Source organism: Muntiacus reevesi, chromosome 18 (genome assembly GCF_963930625.1).
Source record: "Muntiacus reevesi chromosome 18, mMunRee1.1, whole genome shotgun sequence".
Lineage (NCBI taxonomy): Eukaryota > Metazoa > Chordata > Mammalia > Artiodactyla > Cervidae > Muntiacus > Muntiacus reevesi.
Genome location: NC_089266.1, coordinates 38,653,386 through 38,675,657, shown reverse-complemented (window position 1 = coordinate 38,675,657; position 22,272 = coordinate 38,653,386). Strand labels below are relative to the sequence as shown.

Here is a 22,272-nt window from a genome sequence, read left to right as displayed (position 1 = left end):
TCAAAGGAGACGATCTCTCCGGAGTAGCACCTCACTAAGTAGTGGACTAATCCATTTCCTTAAGCACAGTCCATCTTTACTAAGCAGCCACCCTGTGCAACAGCCCTAAGCTAGGCACCGAGCTTTCAAAGATGAGTCAGACATGAAGCTGGACCCTCAAGGAGTTGAAATCTAATAGGATCCCCCGTGCATAGTTAACTATGAACCAAAGAAGAAAGTGAAAACTACCTTAAGAGATATAGCTAATGTGTGAAATGAATGAAGAAAGTCACTATCACAAAGTTTGGACAGGAAAAGCCTGCAAACAACCTAAGTGTCCAGGACTGTTTAAATAAATTATGGGACATATGTATAATAAAACACATAGTCATTTAAAAGGGTGAGATAACTAAAAATACGATATACAAAAATGATATAACAGAGCTACTATTTACTGAACCTTTACCATTTGCCAGGAAGGGGGGCAAGCAGAAGGAAGCAGAGGTGTAGAAAAAGGCTTTCCTGGCTCCAGTCCCTTTTGCAGGACAATATCTTTGTCCTCAAGTTCCTTGCAATACATTTCCTCTCTTGCTTAAGCTACTTCAAGTTGGTTCTTGTCATTTTCAAACACTCTTAACATACAAGGTAAAAAAGACTAGACAGTGGGGTTGGCATTTGTTAAAGCTCATCAAACCGAGCACTTAAAATCTGTGCTTTACTGTTTTACGTAAATTACATCTCAACTTAGAAACAGTGAGGCCAAGACAGTATGAATGAATGGAGGACACTGGTACAGTAACAGAACAATGGCACCACAGGAGCAGTTCCGGGACAGGGGCTGACCTGGTGCACGACCCAGACTCCCCCCAGGACCAGCATGCTCGCTCTCCCAGCTGGCGCAAGTACTGGCAGCCACAGATCTCAGCTGATCCCTCTCCCAGACCTGCTCTCAGCTGGAGAAAAGTGCTTCTCCAATGTCACTCCCCCTGCCCAGCCATAACTCACATTCACCGACTGGTGGATGGAGGGAGGGCATATGATTCAGCCCCGTTGGCCTAATCTGGGACTACTCTGAAGGGTTAGCCCCTTTAAGCAGTTCCAGAGCTCCGTAGAGGACTGGCTAAGGCCTCTGTTACATTGGCAGTGAAGTTCAACTTCTCTCTGTTCCCCATCCTGCTTCCATCATGCCCCCTCGGGTAGTGGTCCTGAGAGCATTCCCCAAATAACTTCCTGGGGATGCAAACCTCCATCTTAGGAGTATGCCTCCTGGGAAACCTGACTTGCAACATGTGAGAAACAGGATAAATCAATTTTTAGCAAGCTTGAGATTCCAGGTAAACTCATCCAACAAGGAGTTAGAAATGTGGGCTAGAGCTCAGGGAAGTTTTGGGCAGGAAAGAGATTTGGGAGCGACCCACAGAAAGGTGACAATTAAAACCATGGGATTTTACAATACACCAATGGGGAAAGGCTGAAGAGAGGAAGGCCAAGATAATAAAAAGGGCTGATATTTCATGTGTGGATAAGGAAGGGAAGACCCAAGACATAGGCAGAGAGAAAGGGGAGAACAGAGAATACAGTCATTATCATCAAAAGCACTTCAGGAAAGTCTCCCGTCAACAAAGGCAAATACTACCAGAAGAGCTAAGAGGAACGAGACACGACACAACAAATGCTTAACAAACCCTGGTTAATCGAGCTGAGTGGGACACATGGCCTGCAGGGTGCTCAGCTTTTGCTGGGTTGTTTTAGGCAGCTTCTGTCCTACAGCGACAGGCACAGACTCTACCTGAGTGCCCTGAGGCAGATCCACTGTTGGATTGGTAAGCAAAGAAAAGCTGAAACGGTCCAGTACATGAACATAAGTGAGCCAAGACAGAGTTCAGCTGCTTAAGCAATTTGGAAGAAATCTTCTTCTGAAAGGCTTCTTTTAAGCGTATTCCCAGGGATCCTCTGAATTAACAGCTGGGATCCTTGAGAAGACTCACCGTCCCTATGGACCAAATTCAAACCTCAGTCAAATCCACAGTATTTAAATAGACTGATCCTAGCACACTTTTTTGAGGGGTGGGGACAGAAGGCCACAGGTATAAGGAGGGAGGAGGGAGGTCACTTACAGACATCAGTGACATCATCATTGCTTTGAATACAAATAAACAAGCTCTGCTTAGCCATGGCACCCTAAAGTAAATGACATCTCACACAAACAGGTGTTATGTGACCTCCAGTCCTAGACCAGAGTAAACAATTTTATTTCTGCTCCTGTGCCCGACATAACTAGGCATAATATTCAGTGGCTCACTGGCTTTCCCTGTTTTCCTGCGGGTGTGGCTGGAGGGTTTCTCACACCTGTGTCCCTTACCCTGAGTCCTGCAATCCAAGGCCAAGGCATCACAGATGCCCAAGAGCTGGTGTGGCTCTATTTCCTTCAGAGATCTCAAACTTGTCAGGAATTCCGAAAGTCAGCACCAATTTCAAATCTGATCAGCATCTCCGAAAGTCACAGTTACCATACAGCTGAATAATTCAATATTTTTTCATAAATTTAACGCCAGTGTGTCTGTGTTTGGAAACTTTGAAAATACATGTTGTATGGTTTACTGCACTGGAAAAGGTGCCAACAGAGTTTCAAAGGAAGGGAAGTGTATAACTGTTTCCTTTCAAATGCATTTTCCAATGGGATCCATTCAGGGAAAAGGCTGGAACTAACTAAAACATTATTAAAAACTGTTATGGAAAGAGACAGGGAGATGGAAAAAGATAGACCCAAAAAAGCGAAATACATAACTAAGAGTGAGACAGACATACGAGGAAAAAGAAAGGGGATCTGGGCAGAGAGACAGGTTGGACGGGGAAGTGGGGTGAGATGGAGTTTTGTCTGGCAGTTGCTGTTCGTGGCCTCATACTGCCGCAGATCAATCGATCCGGGCTGCAGTGCTGCTGGCCCAGTGGCACAAGACAGACCACAGAGTTGGCTTCAAGTGCGGCGCTTGCGAACTGCTGACCTTCAGTTTTCAAACCAAAAATATTCTTTGGGAAACGGTAATACCAGGTTCAGCCCAACCAGCCAAGCAAAAACAAGGACTACTAACCTGAAGTAACACCCTATTCAGTTACATCAGGCACCAAGCCTTCACAGGCATCAACTGGGAAAATCGGCAAACCTGAAACCACACCCCACCAAAAGCTAACTCCAGATTCTGACTCAACCAAGTAGGCAATGATAACCAGAAATGCTAAAGCAAGTGACACGGTGTTTCAAAGTTGGCTTGACCAGGACCTACTCAAGCAGGAAGGCCAGACCTTGCTCACAGAGCCAGAGATATGGCAATTCCTTCTGAGGTCACATGTGCATGACTCCAGTGGAATCCACATGCAATGCTTAGGGAAGGGCTTGGCGCTGACTTACAAGCCATTACAATTCTAGACAAAGGATTAACAGTTTGTAGTGAGTTGTTTTTTTGGTTTGGAGTGGGTTTTTTTTCCCCCCCTGTCTTTTTCTAAATTCATCTAAGTTAGGGTGATGCTAAAATCCATCTCCTAACCTGGGATACTGGGGAGGGCAAAAGGGTGTGCTATTAGTAACTCATCAACAGGGGCAGGCAATCACTCGGCAAACCAGGACTTACCATCACCCTAGCCTAAGCCATAGTAGCTGTTCCTCTCTCTGGGTCAGTATTATACAATTTCAGCTCAGAAGAATCTTATTTAAAAAGCCAGGACTGCTCCTGATTAGTGCCAAAGCACTTTTTGAGCTCCTCCAATGGAGAGGTAAACAAATCAATTAAGTTAACTGCAAAAACTAACAAGAAAGATTGGGCTTGACAATCAGGATTCTGGAGAAGCTAAAAATTCCAGGCAGCAGCTTCAGGGGAAAAGGGAATGTGCCACAGATGGAGCTGTGGAGGCTGATCCGCCCGGCCTCTCAGTGCTGGGCCCCGATGCCTCAGCCAGCTTCAAACGGCGAATAGAGGGCGGGCAGACCTTGGTGCAAGTCTGCTGAGTTCCAGGCCATCATTCTTGAGGGTGTAATAACCATGGGCTGTAGCACACATGTTGAGGGATGAGGGAAAAAAATAAACAGAGAGACAAAAGAATGAGGATGCACTGCCAATTTCAATTGTGCAGCTTTTATTTTTAAATGCTTATCAAGCTGAGAGAGAGCAGAGTTCTTGGAAAACAAGGTTTCCTTTTTTCCAATGCCAGCGTAAAACACCCTCAAGGACGGGCACTGCACAGACTGTAACAACAAGGAACGTGGCCCTGCACCCTCCCAGCAGCACAGCCTGCCATGGGTCCCACGCTGCTCTGATTTCGGCTCAACTGAGTACTCGAAATAACAGGCCCACTGCCTCTGGTAAAAACTGCTCTTTTTAAATTTTTTATTAATCTCCAAACTGGCTGTGTTAGAATTACAGCCCATTACCTACTAACTCTCTTCACTAATAAAATAAATTTGTAAAAGGCCTAATTACTACTTTTACTGAAGTACACTGCCTGGGGATCAAGTACAGGAAGCCAAGGACTCAACCAGTTGTCAGCGAGACTGGGATGGGGAAGGGGCCCGGGGGAGGATATGGAGTCACCAGAGGGAGGGGATAGGAGGGCCGCAGAAGAGGCTGAACCCGTGCCCCAAAAGAAACAAAAGGCCACTAACCCTGCTGTTGTTCTGAACAGCCCCGAGAGGATCCATGCCATCATGGCATTTTGGGAGGCCTGTCACGGGTTACACAGGCCTGTGCTGCCCACGCCCCAGCTCAGCAGAAAAAGCAAGCTGCAGTCCAAAACAGATGGATCCTGGCCGGACTCTCAGCAGAGAGCCTGGAGAGTCTGACCAGTAAGGAAATAAACAACCATCCTTCCCACCTATCCCTCTCTCTCTCTCCTTGCCTCCCCACCCCCCAATGTAGACCCCAAAGAAGAAAAAGACACAAAACAACAACAAATGTGGGCAATTGCACAAGAGCTGTACCGTGAAGGCGAGGCCGACTGCATCGACTTCTGGGCCGTGCCCTGCACCCCATCCCAGAACACTGATTACAGAGCTGGAAACGTTCCTCACCCGCTGAGCCAGCCGGCCCCTCATCCAGGGCTGGTGCGGAGCAGTCTGACTAGAAACGAGCAGTCAACTCTGACATGCTCATTTGTAACAGAAGGTGTGTATGAGACGAACTAGTCCAAGCTTAGAGAGAAAGCAAGAACAAGGCGTGACTGTCATTTTTAATTGTCCACAAAGAGCCCTCAAAGGCAAATCCCGTGCCTCTCTGAGACTCTGATAAACAGTATTTCTCCTCCAGAGAAAACTTAAAAAAAAAAAAAAAAAAAATCAAGTGCTGCCCAAGAACCTCGTTTTTAAGGAATCCTGATAAGAAAACCTGCCGTGGCAGGTGAGTGAAGCCTGTGGCGGATACGCCTTTTGGGGACGACCAGACTGAAACCTGGCGGCTCACTGAGGCGGGGTCTGCACTAACTCTCAGCACATCACATGCCTGACCCTGAAGGAAGGACTGAGGAATGATCTCAATGGGAAAAACCCGACAGCAAGGGCTGTGACACCAAAGCCACAGCTCCGTGGGCCCCTGGAGCCTCTCAAACTAAGCTGCCAGCTAGGGAGCTAACACTAGCTTTGGATATAATGCAGCTCTGGTAGAGTAATTAATTTTTTTCTTAACTGGGATTACATTAATTTTCAAGGACTAATGGAGTCCAGCTGTAATGGGAAGAGCGGCTGTCGATGCACAAAGGCACTTGTGCGTACAACATTATAAACACACACATACACACACACGCGCGCGCACACACACACACAGACCTATAAAAAGGATCCACTATAACAGGATATTTTTAGTTTCTACAATGCAGCACTAAAAATACAGCCCTGGCTGATACATCATGGCAGAACTATTCCCTCTCTGTCGCTTCAGGAACAGTTTAAAACATTTATTTTTGTTTCCTTTTTGCGATGGTCAGACTAGAGAGAGAAATAGCAACTCATTGATAAGAGGAAACGAGAGAGACATGAAAAATTGAAAACTACCTAAAAACTCATGGAGAGGTTTATTTTATTAGTTCTTAATAAATATCTTGCAGATTTCCTCAGGAAATACACCAGATCACATGTAAAATAGTTTGATACTGATGTCAACTGCATCAACATATGAAGTCTATTAGGGTGAAGCCACAGCAGGGTGATCAGCGTGCTGAAAAACTCCACAGTACTTGGAGGGAGGAGGGGGGGGTCTCACGGCCTTCCAAATTCTTCGAGAGGTAAAAAAGTCAGCCAAGACGCAGAGAGAGAGAAAGAGAGAAAAAAAAAGATCCCACATCCTGCTTTCAGCTGCCAGCAATGTGAAGTGCCCAGAGATTAATTCTACGTCTGGCCTGGAAATGTGACTTTAAAGCATGAGGGAGGGGAGCTGGGGCGGGGGGAGTGAGGAGGAAAGAGGAAAGCGAAGGGCAGGCTAACTGAGGCTGGCAGCGGGCCACCAACCCCCTCCTAAAGCCATGTTTCAATGTAGACAGAAGTAAACCCCAACAGACAGCAGCGCCTCAGCCTGCCAGGGCCTTACACCAGCTGCAGCGCATCTCGCTCTCCGCTCTCCACTAGGCCCGAGTGCAGATGTTCCCCACAGCATCACTTCCGCTCAACTTTCTTTTAAAGAAATAGCACACATATGTGGAGGTATTTCCACCACTTCCCAATAGGACGCTCCTCGCCTTTAAGGGCTCCAGAGCAAGGGCGAAACTGACAGCAGGTACCACGATGGCTGACAGAAGTGCTCCGCCTCCCGTGGGAAGGAGCACCAGCCATGGGCTACAGAGCATTAGTTAATTAAGGGGAATGTCTTTACAAATGTGTCTTCCCACTGTCTTCAGTGGGAGAGGAGGGCCCCATAGTTTGGGGTAAAGAAAAAAAGGGAGGAGAAGTATGTTGAAGATCTTACTCCTGGTTTCTCAAAGCAGTTCACTGTAGCATTGCCATCTCAAAGGGAAGGTACTGATGCCTTGTCACCATGGAGACTGCATAAGGCCATCATAACAGAATGTCTTAAAAACAAAGTAACATCTTTGGGAATCCACTAGCAGTCCATGGTTAGGACTCCAGGCTTCCACTACAGGGAGCCCAGGTTCAATCCTTGGTCTGGGAACTAAGATCCCACCAGCTGCACAGGGTGGCCTCAGGTCTCGGGGTGGGGGGGGCCAGCGAGGAGTACATATATGTGTGTGTGTGTAAGTTTTTTAATATGCATATTTACTTGGCTGCAAGAAAGATATCAATTTTTTTAAAAAAATTTAGTTATAAACTCATTTATATAATCCCAAACCCTGGTAAGTTAATCAATTGATAATTAATGATTAAGTACCTAATTCTGAAGCTAGCTTTGATAGTGTTAGGGATTTCATAAAATACGCACTCTTCTCTTGTTCTCATAGAGTAAATACCCTAGTTGAGGGATCTATGTATCTCATGAAGCTAAAATAATTGCATTTTTTAGAACAGCTGAATATCCTGTAGTTGGTCTATTAGGTTATTAATTCTTCTGGAATGAAAGAAGAGAGAAGAATCAGCAATGTCAAAAGAAAACAAAATACTAAACCCTCAAAATCAAAGTTGCTTTGTTTGAACCTCAAGTTAAAGAGAGGAAATAGGATCTTCCTGTAAGTGAAGGAGAGAGATACTGGCGATCAGTGGCAATTATGGTGAGAAGGTTTAAATCAGTAAATATTTAATAAATGTCTTCTATGCTCAAGGTACCAGATATAAAAACAGATTTAGAAGCTGTTAACTAATTTGCATGATACAGCAAATAACACAATCAGAGCTAGAACCTAATTTTACCTAACTTCAATTTTTTTGTCATTACAATTTCTAAAAATAACTTTAATTCAAAAATATCGCAATCACTATAGAAAACTACAAGAACCCAAAGAAAACAAAGAAAATTAAAGACACCTTTAATCTATCCCAGGGAATTATGATTAAATTTTGATGTATATCCATCAGTCTTCTCTGCTGAAATGTGTATATAACATGTATTATTTTACAAAAATGTGATCAACTGCAAAGTTCATAACCATGAGACCACACAGCCTTCAGAGGAAGGAGAGATCATGTTTTTGGCAGCTGACCCCACCCCTAGGAGTCACTCACCCAGGAAACAGAAATGTGATGATCTGACTCCCCTGACTTGGCAGCACACGCACATCTGTTCCAGCCCTGTAACTCTCTGAGTTCCTTAAAGCAAAGAAATTTCAAAGGTATTTCATTCTCCTCTATCCTCCTTCTGTACATCCTTGAGCCCAAGTCAGTCAGGTGCACTGATTCCACAGAGATGCTGCCCTAGTACACCTCCCACGTGAGTGTGTGCTAAGTTGCTTCAGTCGTGTCCGACTCTGTGGGACCCTATAGACTGCAGTCTGCCAGGCTCCTCTGCCCATAGGGTTTCCCAGACAAGAATACTGGAGTGGACTGCCATGCCCTCCTCCATGGGAATCTTCCCTACCCAAGGATCGAACCCGCGTCTCTTACATCTCCTGCCTTGGCAGGCGGGTTCTTTACCACTAGTGCCACCTGGGAAACCCAGAGTGCTTCCAAAGCCAAGACTAACCAATGGAAAGGGCTATCAGAGATTATGGGAAACATCTGTATCCAAACGTCTCTGGCTGAGTCTAGTTCCATGTGCTGGTGGCCTGTGCACCCCCACTGGCACAGCCTTAAGTCCTTGCAATTCTGCTCCATAGACTGTTCACTCCCAGAGCTTTGGCTACCAAATAAAGATGGCACTTCCTTATTAACACTCTGTTACACACTGACAATTCAGTCCTGAGTGAAAGGCAGGACGGCCACAAAAGGCAACAGCATTCTTTCCTCCCTGAAATGGCAAGACCACACAACCACTCACCTACACACCCAAGCCAACCATCGAGGCCTGAGCTCTTCCCAGCTGGCAAGCAGTCACCTGAGGTGAGGGGAGGGGAGGGGAGGGGAAAGGTCTGACTCCTGACAGGCAGCCCCTCGTGACTCCACCGCCACCTCACTCCGCGAAATGTGTAAAAATGGGCTGCTATGCTGGCCCAGAACTTTTATATCTGATGCAGAAGATCTACTGTCACAACTCTCGGGTGTTACTTCATTAAGCACGTAGGGTTCCTCACATCTCTTACCAACTAAATGAAACTACAAATGGGGCTAGAATTCCCTCCAGCTGATGGAAATGAAAATACATTCGCAGAACTGCCTAAAAACATCTTTTTTTTTAAGCTTTAAGAGCAATGAAGTAAATCATAAAGGATAACATTTTTAACTATAAAAACTTTTTACAACTTTGGTACATTAAAAATACAAATATAATTAAGAATCAAATACAAGTAAGAAAATCACCAATGAACACAGAAAGGACTTGCTATATTAACTATCTATAAAGCTCTAGTAAACTGGTAGGAAAAATATTAGGGAGGAATGAAAAAAATTTGCAGAGAACAGGACCACACAGAACTATATATGGTTAACAAGACACAGGAAAAAATGTCCACTCTCACCAATAATCAAAGAAATGCAATTGAAAACAGGATAGGTTGGAAGATGGTTTGGCAGTTTCCTACAAAACTAAACACAGTCTTACCATATGACCCAGCAATCACACTCCTTGGTATTTACTCAAATGAGTTGAAAACTTAAGTCCCCACAAAAACCTGCACTCAGATGTTTATAGCAGTCTTATATATAATTGCCAAAATTTAGAAGCAACCAAGATATCCTGCAGTAGGTTAATGGATAAATCAACTGTGGTCTACTCAAATAATGGAATACTACTCAGTGCTTTTGAAAAAAAAAAAAAAAGCTGTCAAGCCATGACTAAGTGAAAGAAGTCAATCTGAAACGGCAACCTACTGTATGATTCTAATTCTATGACATTCTGGAAAAGCAAAACTATGGAGACAGTAAAAATATCAGTGGTTGCCAGGGGTTAGGAGGAGGGAGGGAGGGAGGGATGGACAGGCAGAGCACAAACGTTCAGGGCAATAAAACTATACTGTATGATAACACTAGTCTAAAGCCACAGAACACCACCAAGAGAGAACTCAATGGTGAACGATGGACATCAGGTAATAATGATGATCAGGTTCATCAACTGTAACAAATGAACCACTCGTTCTGGATGTTGATAGCAAGGGAAGCTGTGCACGTTTAGGGCAGGAGATAGTATGGCACTCTCTGTATTTCCATTCCATTTTTGCTATGAATTGAAAACTTCTCTAAAAAATAAAGTCTACTGAAAAAAAACAGAGATAGGTTTTCTTCTATCATTTATTCAACAACTTTATGAATGCCGACATTGTGCTAAGGCCTATAAAACATTAACAATACTCCGGGCTAGCAAGAGGTGGTCACTGGGCGGTCTCAAACACTGCTGCTAAGACTGTAAGCTGGCACAGCTTCTTAAGAAAGTAATCCAACACACCATGTATCAAAAGCGTTAAAAGGCTTCAAACCTTTTAAACCTAAAAGTTAGTTTCTAAAAATACAGTCCAATGAAATAAAAGAAAAAGCATGTTTCCTATTTATTAAAAGATGTTAATTAAAGCATTATTTATAATCCAAGAAAAGTGGGGGAAATATGTGAAAACAGGGTAATGATTACATTAATGTTAACACATTTACATGAGAATATTATTCAGCCGTTAAATATATTTACAAAGAATTTTATAACTGAATACTTATAAAACAAGTGAAAACAGAATCAAACACTTTATACTCAGTATACTTTCAACTGTAAAACTTGAATATTCACACATACATATAGGAAGGAATGTCATTGCTGGGAAGATGGTTTATAGGTGGTTTCCACCTTTTTTCTTTTTTTTTTTTTTTTTCAGCACTCAACAAAACCCAAAAGGTGAAAACTTATTTTAAAAAATTATTTAGCTTACAAAAAACAGGACACAGTTGCTCCAGTAAGGTGAGAGTAAAAAAATATGGTAAATGAGTAGACAAGGAAAAATAAAAGAATATTTATGGGCAGGAAGAAAGGACAGAGAATTAATGATGAAAGATTTAGACGACGAAAGGGGACAGAACTCATGTTGTATTCAAAGCAATTCTGCTTCCAGAGCCATGAAGACAGTGACTCCAGTATTAACAGTAAACACCAAGACACATTTAATGTATTTTAATTTAATGTCAGAATATAAAACAGGCACTTGGAAACAACATATTCAGAAGTGGCACCTTAACAAAAAACAAGAAAAAACATGATTATAAGCAATGGCCCAAAGAGCTGATGCCCCGTGACCTTGCCACTCAACTTTGAATGTCTAGACTGACTGCTGACCAATTTTATTCCTGATGTGAACTCAACTCAAAACCTACTTGGGCTTCCCTGGGGACTCAGATGGTAAAGAATCCACCTACAGTGCGAGAGACCTGGGTTTGATCCCTGGGTCGGGAAGATCCCCAGGAGGTGGGAATGGCAACCCACTCCAGTAATCTTGCCTGGAGAATCCCCATGGACAGAGAGGCCTGGCAGGCTACAGTCCACGGGGTCGCAAAGAGCTGGACACAACTGAGCGACTAAGCACAGCACAGCACAAAACCTGCTTGTTGAGAACTCACAGCACACGAGGCACTGGGTACTCACAATTAATAAATCAGTGGGTAAAACAAGTCAGGGATCCCTAACTGCAGGAACTTGCAGTCTAGCAGAGGAGTCATGAGGGAAAACAAATAATAAAGATACACACAAGTTGGAGAAGGCAATGACAACCCACTCCAGTATTCTTGCCTGGAGAATCCCATGGACAGAGGAGCCTGGCAGGCTACACTCCATGGAGTCTCAAGAGTCAGACACAACTTACCGACTAAACCACCACCCAGGCGGGTTAGCTGAGAACCAGAGCCACCTGGAAGTTAAGTGGGAGGTTGGACAGGGGTGCAGAGTTCTGTCTGGGGGAGAAAGTAGCCTTGGACTAACTGGGGCAGGGAGCTGCCAGAGACACTGCTCAAGAAGTCGTTCCCAACAGCAGAAAGGTCAAGTTCAGATGTAGGCTTAGAAAAACAGGTAACTTGACCAAAGCAGAACAAGCCAGCCCAACTGGTTCATGAATGTAGTTTAATTAAATGAATCTGGATGGGAACAAAAATAGATTGAGGAACCACAGAGTGACTGGAGGAGTGGAGAAGGCTCAGCAGGGTCTGGCTGACTTCACCTGAAGCCTAGGTGAGGAATCAGGGACCAGGCAGAGAAGGGCTGTAAGGGCAACTGGGCAGTAGTTCAGGGAGATTTTGGAAGGCAATCTGACTTCTCTTCGGAGGAAGTTTGAGCTGGTTGGGTTAGCAGCCAAGAGAAATGGGACTGAAAATGGAATTGGGGCCTCCATACCCTTGGTGTCGGCCCAGCAAATATTTCTTAGTTGCCACCGGCCTGAAGAATCCATGCTCTAAACTCTTTCATTTCTTTGATTGTATACTTTATATCCTTTTTTCCTGTTTCTTAATAAATTCTTTTGAAAAATGTGAAACAAAAAATGAAAAAAAAAGGATATATACAAGTAAGTTATCTAGTGTTTAGAGAACAAGTGTTATGGGAAAGAAAAGCAGAGCAGGATGGGAATGATAGGAGAACAAAGATGGAGTGCAGCAGTGTTAAGAATGGTCAGAGTAAGTCATGTGGAGCTAAGATTTGAACAGACTCATGGGAGATGAGATATAGGCCATGCAGACGGCTGGAGAAAAAGCACTTCCAAGTATAGGAAACTGCTAATGCAAAGGCCCGAAGGTGGGAGAAGCCCCTGGCTCATCAGAGGACCTGCAAGAAGGCCGGAGTAACTAAAACAAAGTAAGCAAGTCAGGATGTGGTCTGAATGAGACCAGAGACAGCAAGGAGGGCTGTGGGAAGAAGGGAGAGTCCACACAGGAAGGCCTTGTGAAGACCATCACGGCTTTTGCTCTGAGAGAAATGGGAAGCCAGCAGAGGACTGTGGAGAGCAGACTGTGTGTGTGTGAGTGCATGTTATGAGTTTCAAGTCTTTCTGGAAAGCAGACTACGTGTGTGTGCATGTGTGTGTACAAAGGGGAAATGGGAACAAGAGAGACCACAGTTAGGAGTTTCAAGTCTTTCTGGATCATCTTTCTCTTCGTGTTTAAAAACAAGTTTGATTCACAAAGGGTATCCAGGGCATGTTTGCAAGAGGGTTTTTGCTTTCAGTGTGGAATCTTGAAGAATGTGTCAATGTCCTGCAACTGTGTCCTTAGCAGGCATCTTGAAATAATGATTACCAAACATTTCTCTCTGTTCATTGCCCTGACACGAGTTCTGGGCATCACCCTCTCTCAGGGGAGAGGTGGAAAGAGGTTATGCAGAATAAGCAGTGATAACGCGATGACGTCACAGGTGTGCCTCAGAGAAGCCCCTAGTGTGCTGGGCTCATAACCACTCCACAGTGATTTACTCTGCCCTGCCAACGCCAGCTGGAGGAGGGATGAAGAAAGCTGACACAGCCTTAAGCCCTGGGCAGGCATTATAAGATCTTTCTCCCTCCAGGCCTGCCAGCCCCTCCCCTCTTCCAACCGCTGATCCTTGCTTCAGAAGCCAACGTGTGAACAGCACGTGTCTGGATTTCAGAAACCTGCCCAGCAGTTGGAAACTCCCTGCAGCGTGTCAATCGCTGCATCTGCTGTTGGCACTTGGGGCAAGAGATCACATGGGCAGTTTCTGAACTACGCTTGGAGATGGGAGTCTGATATCTGAAGAGGGGACTCGAGAAGCCAGAAAACTCCAGTTACAGTAAATAAATTCCTAACCATATGACAATCTGCCTTCTAAAAAGGAAACTGGGACATACAATCCAACCAAACAGCTCTAAGGACGGCAGCAGTCAAGAACAAGAGCACAGAACACCCTGACTAATGGAAAGGATTTTATGGGCCAACAGAGTTTACCAGCTCTGGAGTGTGACGTGGCTGAAACTAGAGAGCACTCTTGTCCAGATCCCTAGCTCACACCCTTTTGGCAATAAATGGCTTCTATCATTTCAGCGACAGGCCTCTCTACCTGCCTTCCATTACCTTTCTTCCCCACCTGTCAATTAGTCCTCTGAGTAGTGTATACCTTGACCATCTCTTGGAAAAATAAAAAAGTCTGAGCCCATAAACCATCTGCCATAAAACTAGGCTGCAGGAGCTGGAAAAGGAGCTGCTCTTTGGAAGCCCAGCCTACCATGCTCTCACCACCTGACATACAGGTACCCCTGTCACACTGCTCACAGGCAGAGGTTAGGAAAAAAGGCTTGAGTCTGACGTTTCAAAGAAAAAAAGAATAACAGCATTTCCTCTAGCAACATGGCAGGCAGACTAGGAACCTAGGTCTACTCTCCCAATGAAACAACTAATTATCCTGGAAAGAGCATCTTTAAAATCCTTCTAGAAAGCAGTGGTGAGTTAATAAATTAAAAGGAATCCTCTGGCCAGGGACTGAGTAAGGACAGAAAACTAGAGCTGTTAAGCATGGGATAGAGCCAGGCCTTACCCTAAGAACATCTGCTACCTGCTGAACTTGAGCGCTGGGTTTCCGAGACTTCGTGGGTACAGCCGACATAAGAGGATGTCCAAGACACCTGCCATAAAGCTGAGGTCCCACAGAGCTACACCCAAGTACAAAGGTGAATCAGAAGCCATCCTCAGCCTCGTGATAAGACAGCTAGCTAGAAAACTGACTGTATCAAACCCTGAGGCTGACTAGAAGGGAAAAAAAAATAATGCACTGAAAGTACAGACTGTACACTAGCGCTCACAGGGGTGTGCAGCCTGAATTCCCATTACCTGAAAGGTTTGAAAACCCTCAAGCAGACATTTTACTTAGAATGATTATTTTAGACTCTTCACACCAGACCGTGGACAAAAGCAAACTCAAACCCTTTCCCTATTTTCATCCCAGGTCTCCAAGAATTCCCACTAATGAACTCCCGCAGAAAATTAGCAGATTACAGGGGAAAAAAAAATTCTTTTTAATTACACGGGAAACAAGGCACATATGCAACAACCAGCAGAAATAAGAGACTAGCAGAACCTCACATAAAAGGACCCCTTGGTCAGAGTCCCTAAAATAACGTTTACTATATTAAAAAATAAATAAAAGACAAGCTCACAAATATGTTCAGGAAATAAGAAACTAATAGGAAAAGACCAGATTTAGGGGGAAGAAATCTGGAAATAAAAATATATAATTGAAATAAACTCTCAGCAGGGCATGTTTAGCAGATTAGATATAGCTAAGAAAAGGTTCAGGGACAGAGTTAAGGAAATTATGAAGAATGCAGCACCAAAAAAAAAAAAAAAAAGAGGGAGAGAGTCAAAAATGAAAGAGAAGTTTTAAGAGACATTTAAGACAAAAGGAGAAGAGAAAGCATGGGCAGATGCAGTATGTAAAAAAAGAATGCTAAGAATTTTCTAAAACTGCTGAAATCAACTCACAGATACATGAAGCCCTATAAATCCCCAGCAAAAAAAAAAAAAAAGTACAAACCTAGAAAATCATTAAAGCTGTAGAACATCAAAGGGTTTATTTAAAAAAAAAAAAAAAAAAGACCTAAGAATCACCCAGAGATAACAGATTATTTTTAAGAGGATAATTAGACTGACGGCTGACTTTTAAACAGTAATGACCCAGAGACAGCAAGGTACCTTCAATGGGCTGAAGAAAAACAACTGTTAACATAGAGTTCTATTACCAGTAAATACAGAGGAATCGGGAAAATAAAGGGTTTTCAGACAAATACAAATTGGAAAAGTTTGTCATCAAAAGAACGTCACTAAATAAATTCTAAAGAATACGCTTGAGGCAGAAAGAAAATGGGCCCAGGGAATTCCTGGTGGTCCAGTGATTAGGACTCTGAGCTTTCACTGCCAAGTTCCATCCCTGATCCAGGAACTAAGATCCCACAGGCAGGGAGGTGCAGCCAAAAAAAAAAAAAAAAAAGGAAAAGAAACTGATCCCAGGGAGAAGGTCTGAAATATAAAAAGGAATGAAAGGAAAGGAGTAAATATACAGATGAGTCTAAACAAATATTTACCATCAGAACAATCGTGATAATAATGAAAACAAAATATAAGTGAAAACAACAACTTGTCTTTCAAGGTTTAAAAGTAAAAAAAGAATTAAAACAGTTGACAACAGTAGCATATTAACTGGGGAAGAGAAAAGGAGAAGAGGACAGAATTTAAGTGTGCCAAGGTATCTGTATTATTTAGTAGAGGGAAAATACAGCTGCTTAGGTTGGGGGGTGGAGGTGGTGGTGAGGCAGGGTGGGAACAATTGCTTGCTGTGTTGAGCTGTCTCAATCAGGTCCAAAGAAATTTCTGTATGCCATCTGACACAGGAGGCTGGACCTTTGAGACCTGTGTGTAATGTACTACCTTTGTGACCTTCCTAAAGTTACTCAGCCTTTCTGGTATGTTTCTCGTCTGTAAATCTACGAAATAGGACACAAAATAGCTGTCCCACCTGTCTCAGGGGCTTTTCTAGTAGCTCAGCTGGTAAAGAATCTGCCTGCAAGGCAGGAGACCCTGGTTCAATTCCTGGGATGGTAAGATCCCCTGGAGAGGGGAAAGGCTACCCAGTCCAGTATTCTAGCCTGGAGAATTCCATGGACTATATATAGTCGATGGGATTGCAAAGAGTCAGAGGCTGATGGGAGACATCACATGAGAATACATATACAGCAATCATAAAATCTCATCAGGTATGGCCACAATGTTGTTCTGTTGTCATCCCTGGCCACTACCTCTGAAAGCTTACAGTTCTTCCCCAGACCAATGTTTAGTTGGTTAGGGTCCAAAGTGCAACTTACTCCCCCTAATCCCCACCCCCAGAACATACTCATGTTCCCGAGTATTCAACAAATAGCAGAGAGCTGGCCCACGCCCCCTGTAACATGTAGAATTTTACTCCCCAGGAAAAGTTTAAGGAGAGTTCAGAAAAGGCAGCTGAGAGTCCTGCTGCCAGCATCCCCTTAATAACATCTCTCTTTCAGAATAAGTCCATTCAGGAAGAAAAAAAAAATTAAATTGAGAAGCTATAAAATGGCAGCAGAGATGAGGTCTCTAGTCCATAGTAATGACGAGGTGGTGACGGGACACTGCACTTTTCCACTGCCCCACAAAGCGGCCACGGACACCAAACCACACAGTAACCCTGGGGCAAAACCAGAAATCATTTCAACAACATGGTAAGAGGCTTAATTTTATTGATACGAGTGAATTTTCTCATGTCTTTAGCTTTTCACAACTGCTTCTCCTCCCTCAGCCTAAAGTAATGGATTCATTCTGAAAATAAGGACCCTGGAATTCAGAATTGGGAAGAGAGGAAGACCCCTTGACAAACTCACTTCCTGAGCTTTTCCTTCTTTTCCAGGGAACTCTGAGGGAAGAAATGCATGCTAAGCAGCCTGTTGATAGCTGTATCTCCCCCAGAGGGACAGAGAGCACAGCAGAGGGATGCGCCCTTCCCCTGGTCTGCCTCCTAAAGCCTTGCCTCTTCTGACCTCCGAATCCATTTCTCACATAATTTGGGGGCCAAGCTGGCTGTTTCTTTGTTTATCTGCCCTCAACTGAGCAATCCTGAAAATGAAGGTTAGGCAGTGCCGACTACCTGTAGAAATCTACGCAAAGGTCCTTGGGGAGAAAGAGCCCAAGGGCTTCTATCACCAGAGACAGACAAGCAGGGATGAGAGGGCCAGTTTACACAGCTCAACTCAGGCCTACCCCTCCCGAGAGGTGGATTCCTGTACAGCTGTTCTGATAAGCAGGGGATTAGGCACTTGATACATTCTGCTCGGGTGAGAGACTCAGACAGAAGTGAACTGCACGGGGCAGCACCCTGCCTTACCAAAGGTCTCTAAGGCGGTGGTGTGCTGAAGACAAAGAAATTCTGGTTGTGACTGTAACTTCACAAACTAGGGTCAACCTGCATACATGACCACAGCCTTGAGGTGAGTGGCTCCCATCTCAAGCGTCCCACACACTGGGGTCAAGTTCTGTGGGTCCCCTGCCGACAGGTGCCTTGTCTCTGGATCAGACAGTGGCACCCCCACCCACCGCCTCCTGCAAGTCAGGATTACTAACAAACCATAAAAGCGAGCATAAATGATAACAAAAGGAATGCCAGCCTAGCCCTAGCTCAATGCCAGCCCCTAAACGTTCCCCAAGAACAGGGAGCCCCAGCGGCGAACACACGAGCAGTGTCTCTTGGGTGCCCTCTTGCTGTCACCAGGGCTTTTCCACAAGGCTGACATGGAGGCCTCCTCTATGAACTGGTAGATGAGGAAAAAGAGGAGGAAAAAGAAGGGGCCAGGGCACAGAAAAGGGAAGTTATTCTAGTGGTGGCCAATGAATAACATCCAATGATTTATAGGAAGTATAATCCAATAATACAGTAAAATAAAACAGTGTGTGCCTGCAATGGTTTTGATTCCAGGAATTATAAAAACATATTTTTTAAAAAGACGGAGAGAGAGAGAGAAAGAGCAAGAGGGGAGAGAAAACGGGGGGAAGAAACAAGGGGGCCAGATTGGAGCAAATTGGGCACAGATGGGAGAGGCAGTTGGGCTCCAGGGGTGCCTTACCACATATACTGCTTCGATTACTCCTCTTCAAGAAACGAGAGCTTTATTTCCTTACATTACAGAATTAAAAAAAAAAAAAAATTAAAATTCTTGGCGTGCTTGTGGTTTAGGTCAACCATTCCCTCTCCAGCACCACATCAGCCAATCGGTGGCTGCTGAAGTGTTAAATGCTGAGGCACGTGGAGAAGGCCCCGCTTCTCCGATGACCAGCGGTGACATCACCCTGGGAACCACCTATCTCGCCACCACCCATCACTTGCCAAAGAGCAATTCTGGACACAGGCCAGGAAGGGAACACACTGTTCAGTGACAGTCGGCCTGGAATCACGGCCTTCCTCATCCATGTGCTCAGTGAATGCTTACTGAGTGCCTGATAAACAGCAGGCCCTCTGCTAAGGGAAACCCAAACATCCCTTGAATGTCTCTGTCCTCAACCTCTTCAATGTAGACTAGTAGGATTCTCGACTCTCTGCAGTCCCACTCCAGCAGGCTTCTTGCAGAGGGCCCACCTGATGGGAGGAGATAAAGGTATCAATAGCCTTGAACTTGTGAGTTTTAAGATCACTGCTGAGACCTGAAAGGTTCGCTGGTTAAAGGATATAGCACAACTCAACTTACTTTGCTTTACCGGAAGGGGGACAAATCTCACGACTTCTGCCTCCTTGAGCTCCAGGGAAAACTGTAACTTAGGAAAGGCCTCTTTCACCATCTAAGTGTTTCCCCTCTGTTGGGCCTTGTGGGGTGCCTGAAGCTCTTTAAAGAGTTCTGTGTCTCTCGACCCCAAGGAAAGCACATTTGAGAAGTATTTTAATAATCACACTATTAGTATCATTTGCAGTATTTTGAAAAGAGGACTTATACAAGGGTAGCACCGAGCCCATACAAAAATGAATTAGAGGCAACAGCAAAGGACATCCTTTTTTGTGAGGCCGTCCCTGTGGCTCTCCCTAGGTACCACATCTCCAGGGAAGGGCCAGGCATAGATGGAGAGGATCTCGACTGCCGTGGGGGGACACAGATCACCTCTGCTCCGGGCTGGAACGTTCCTTCTCCACAGAGTCCAGGAGCTGACATATGCAAACACCCACCCAGAAGGACACGTCCAAGAAGGAATGGAAAGAAAAATGATGGCCCAGATGTTCTGTTAACTTGCAGCGACTGCCAAATCACCACAGACCTCAAGCACCTGGGAGGGCCAGGCAGCAGCAGGCCCTCGCTTCCTGGCTGCAGACAGCCAGGGGTCCCGCGGCTGGGTGGCGGCTCTGACAGCCAGCCGGCCGGCCTGGAGGGCAGCCTTCAGAAGGGCACAGGCTGACGGGACCTGGGGGCTGAACACTCAAGGGCTGATTTATCACTTCCTTACTCATAAAAATGTGATTCAAACTGCTGCTGATTAGTGAAGGATTTAAATCTTTACCCTCTCCCCAACCCCCTTCCCGCTCCACCCCCGGCACAGATGCTGCAGCTCAGCCACAACACCCCCTTCTTGCCACTGTCCGTGCGAGCACAGCACAGGGGCCCAGCAAAGATGACTCACATGCTGGGAAATGGAAAAGTGCATCTTCCCACCAGCCAGCCCCGCTGAGTGCTCCGCTCACCCCTCTCCCAATGGCAGCCCACACAGTGGGGTCTGGACGGCCGCCTCAGCTGCACACCGGGTACTTGGCAGCGTGTCCACAGAGCGCTCTGTCCTAGCTGAGTGTTACATCCTGTGGCCCGGGCTGTGTTTCCCTGAAACACCCTTGGACCACCTCAGCTCTCGGCCCCAGCTGCCCCGCGGAGGTGAGCGTCAGGACAAAGCCGGAGCCAGTGGCGGGGTCTCACGCACGGGCTGCGACGTGTCCTTCCGGGCGAGCAGGTCCTCGTGAGGAGCGACCATGGGGAAGAGTTTGAGAAAAAGCATGCTGACCTCCAAGGGGCAAGCGCTACTTCCCCCTTCCTCTGTTCTCACCGTCTCGCCTTCCTCTCACCCGTATTTTCTTAGCTTTTAACTTTACAACAGCTCCAAGGAAAGGACTCATTGGTGGCCTATGAAAAGGCCAACATCTTCCTTTCCGTGGAGCGGAAGTTGCTGACAACAGAGGCTCCGCAGGCTAGAGCTGTGGGGCCTTTACATTCACACCTCCAGGTCCCCTGATGGGGAAACAGTACCTCGGCAGAGGCTGTGCTCTGGGACAGGCGGCTCACTGACTCTGATGCTGCTAGAGGGAGGCAGGGAGGTGAGCAGGAAGCCAGCTCGGGAGGCTCCACTCCTCCGAGCCCGCGAGCTTCCCACCTGGGGGCCCGACCCTCGAGACCCTCAAGAGAGGAGGAAGGGATCAAGTTCCCGCCCCTCTGGACTGACCGCCTCACCACCCTTTACAAACTGTATTTCCTCCTTCCTAGAAACCACCACTGCCCCTCAGGATTGCGTGCTTCCTCAGTGCTGTTCCTGGACATATTCAGACAAGTTCAAAATGGCACCTAAACCTGTGCATTTCACCTTCTGCAAGGAATTGTAAATGCTGCAGCAGACAGCGTGAGAGAACACCCTCTAGGATTCACATGTGATGGAAAACCCAGGCAAACCAGCAGAGGACCTGGCGGAGTCCCAGGAGGAGCCAAATCTCAAGGGAAAGTGCAGCCTGCCTGCTCATCAGGGAGAACACCCCCTCCCACCCCACCGGAGCAGGCTGAAGCATAACTCTAAATACAAATGGGAAAGGGAAATAAACCAACTTCAGAGTGACAGAGATCACTAAGAAAAGGTGCCATGAAAGAACCAGTGAGACTTCGTCCAGAAACACTGGGTCTGCTTTACAATGGAGTCTCTCCGTATGGCAATTCCCACTTCTTGGGATTGCAGGTGACAACCTTCTAACCCTGAGACCAGACACTCTCTGTTGAAGGTCTGAAATGATTTTCTGGCAGCTTGGACCAAGTCTCCTTTGCAAACAAACACACAAAATAATGTCACCTTCAGGCTACAGATTTCCATCAAGTCAAACCACATCATCCTTACCTCAGCGGGGTGGAGGGAAGGAAAGGGATCCGGTTAATATCCTTCCACTGTGACCTGGTCACCAGAACATTTACAAATCCTGCCAATCAGCCCCTCCCCCATTTCTCCTTCCCCACCTCCCACCTCACATCAAAAAAAAAAAACCAAAAACCCAGTGTTCAGAAAAGCATCTCAGAATGCATACCACTACATCTGCCAAACTCTGGGGCTGGTGCGTTTTTTGCTTCCAGATTTGAGTCACCAAAGCTCATCAATTCTCTGTTCTTACTCCCTGGCAGACTCCCACAAGGGATATCCCATAGGGAACTAGACTTTTCCATATTGAACAAACAGGGTACATGAGTCCAGAAACAGCTATTCCCCATCCCTGCCAAGCGTATGGTCTCTGCAATGAAACATTTCAGCAATGCCTCCCCCCCGGGACAGGCTCTGGGTCTGCAGCCTCCGAGAGGCCTTGCTGCTGCCTTCAGCACAGCCAGATGTGCAGCAGCATCTCTGGGTTTGCAAATTAAGCTCTATACCCATGATTCCCTCCAACCATCCCACCCAGGCACTAGAGAGTTGAACAGATTTCAGAGAGTCCATGAAAGATCTGAAAGGCAATGGAGGAAAAGAGGAAGGGGTGTGTGTGTGTGTGCGCATGTATGTGTGTTGGGGGGGCCTGTGTGCGTGCG

At 45.6% G+C, this 22,272-nt stretch overlaps 1 protein-coding gene across 6 annotated transcripts in view; it reads right to left on the bottom strand.

Moving 5' to 3' along the window:
• Positions 1-22,272, bottom strand: part of SMG6 (SMG6 nonsense mediated mRNA decay factor) — a 196,455-nt gene that overhangs the window by 121,343 nt on the left and 52,840 nt on the right. Inside the window, exon 1 of one of the 6 annotated variants that reach the window (XM_065908911.1) lies at positions 4,952-5,065. The exons of 4 other annotated variants lie outside the window; for them this stretch is intronic. In XM_065908911.1, the coding sequence (XP_065764983.1) occupies positions 4,952-5,003 (52 nt within the window). In that variant the 5' untranslated portion in view covers positions 5,004-5,065. Of the gene's footprint in view, positions 1-4,636; positions 4,753-4,951; positions 5,066-22,272 lie in introns of those variants that run through there. One more of the 6 variants, XM_065908912.1, reaches the window with a different exon arrangement.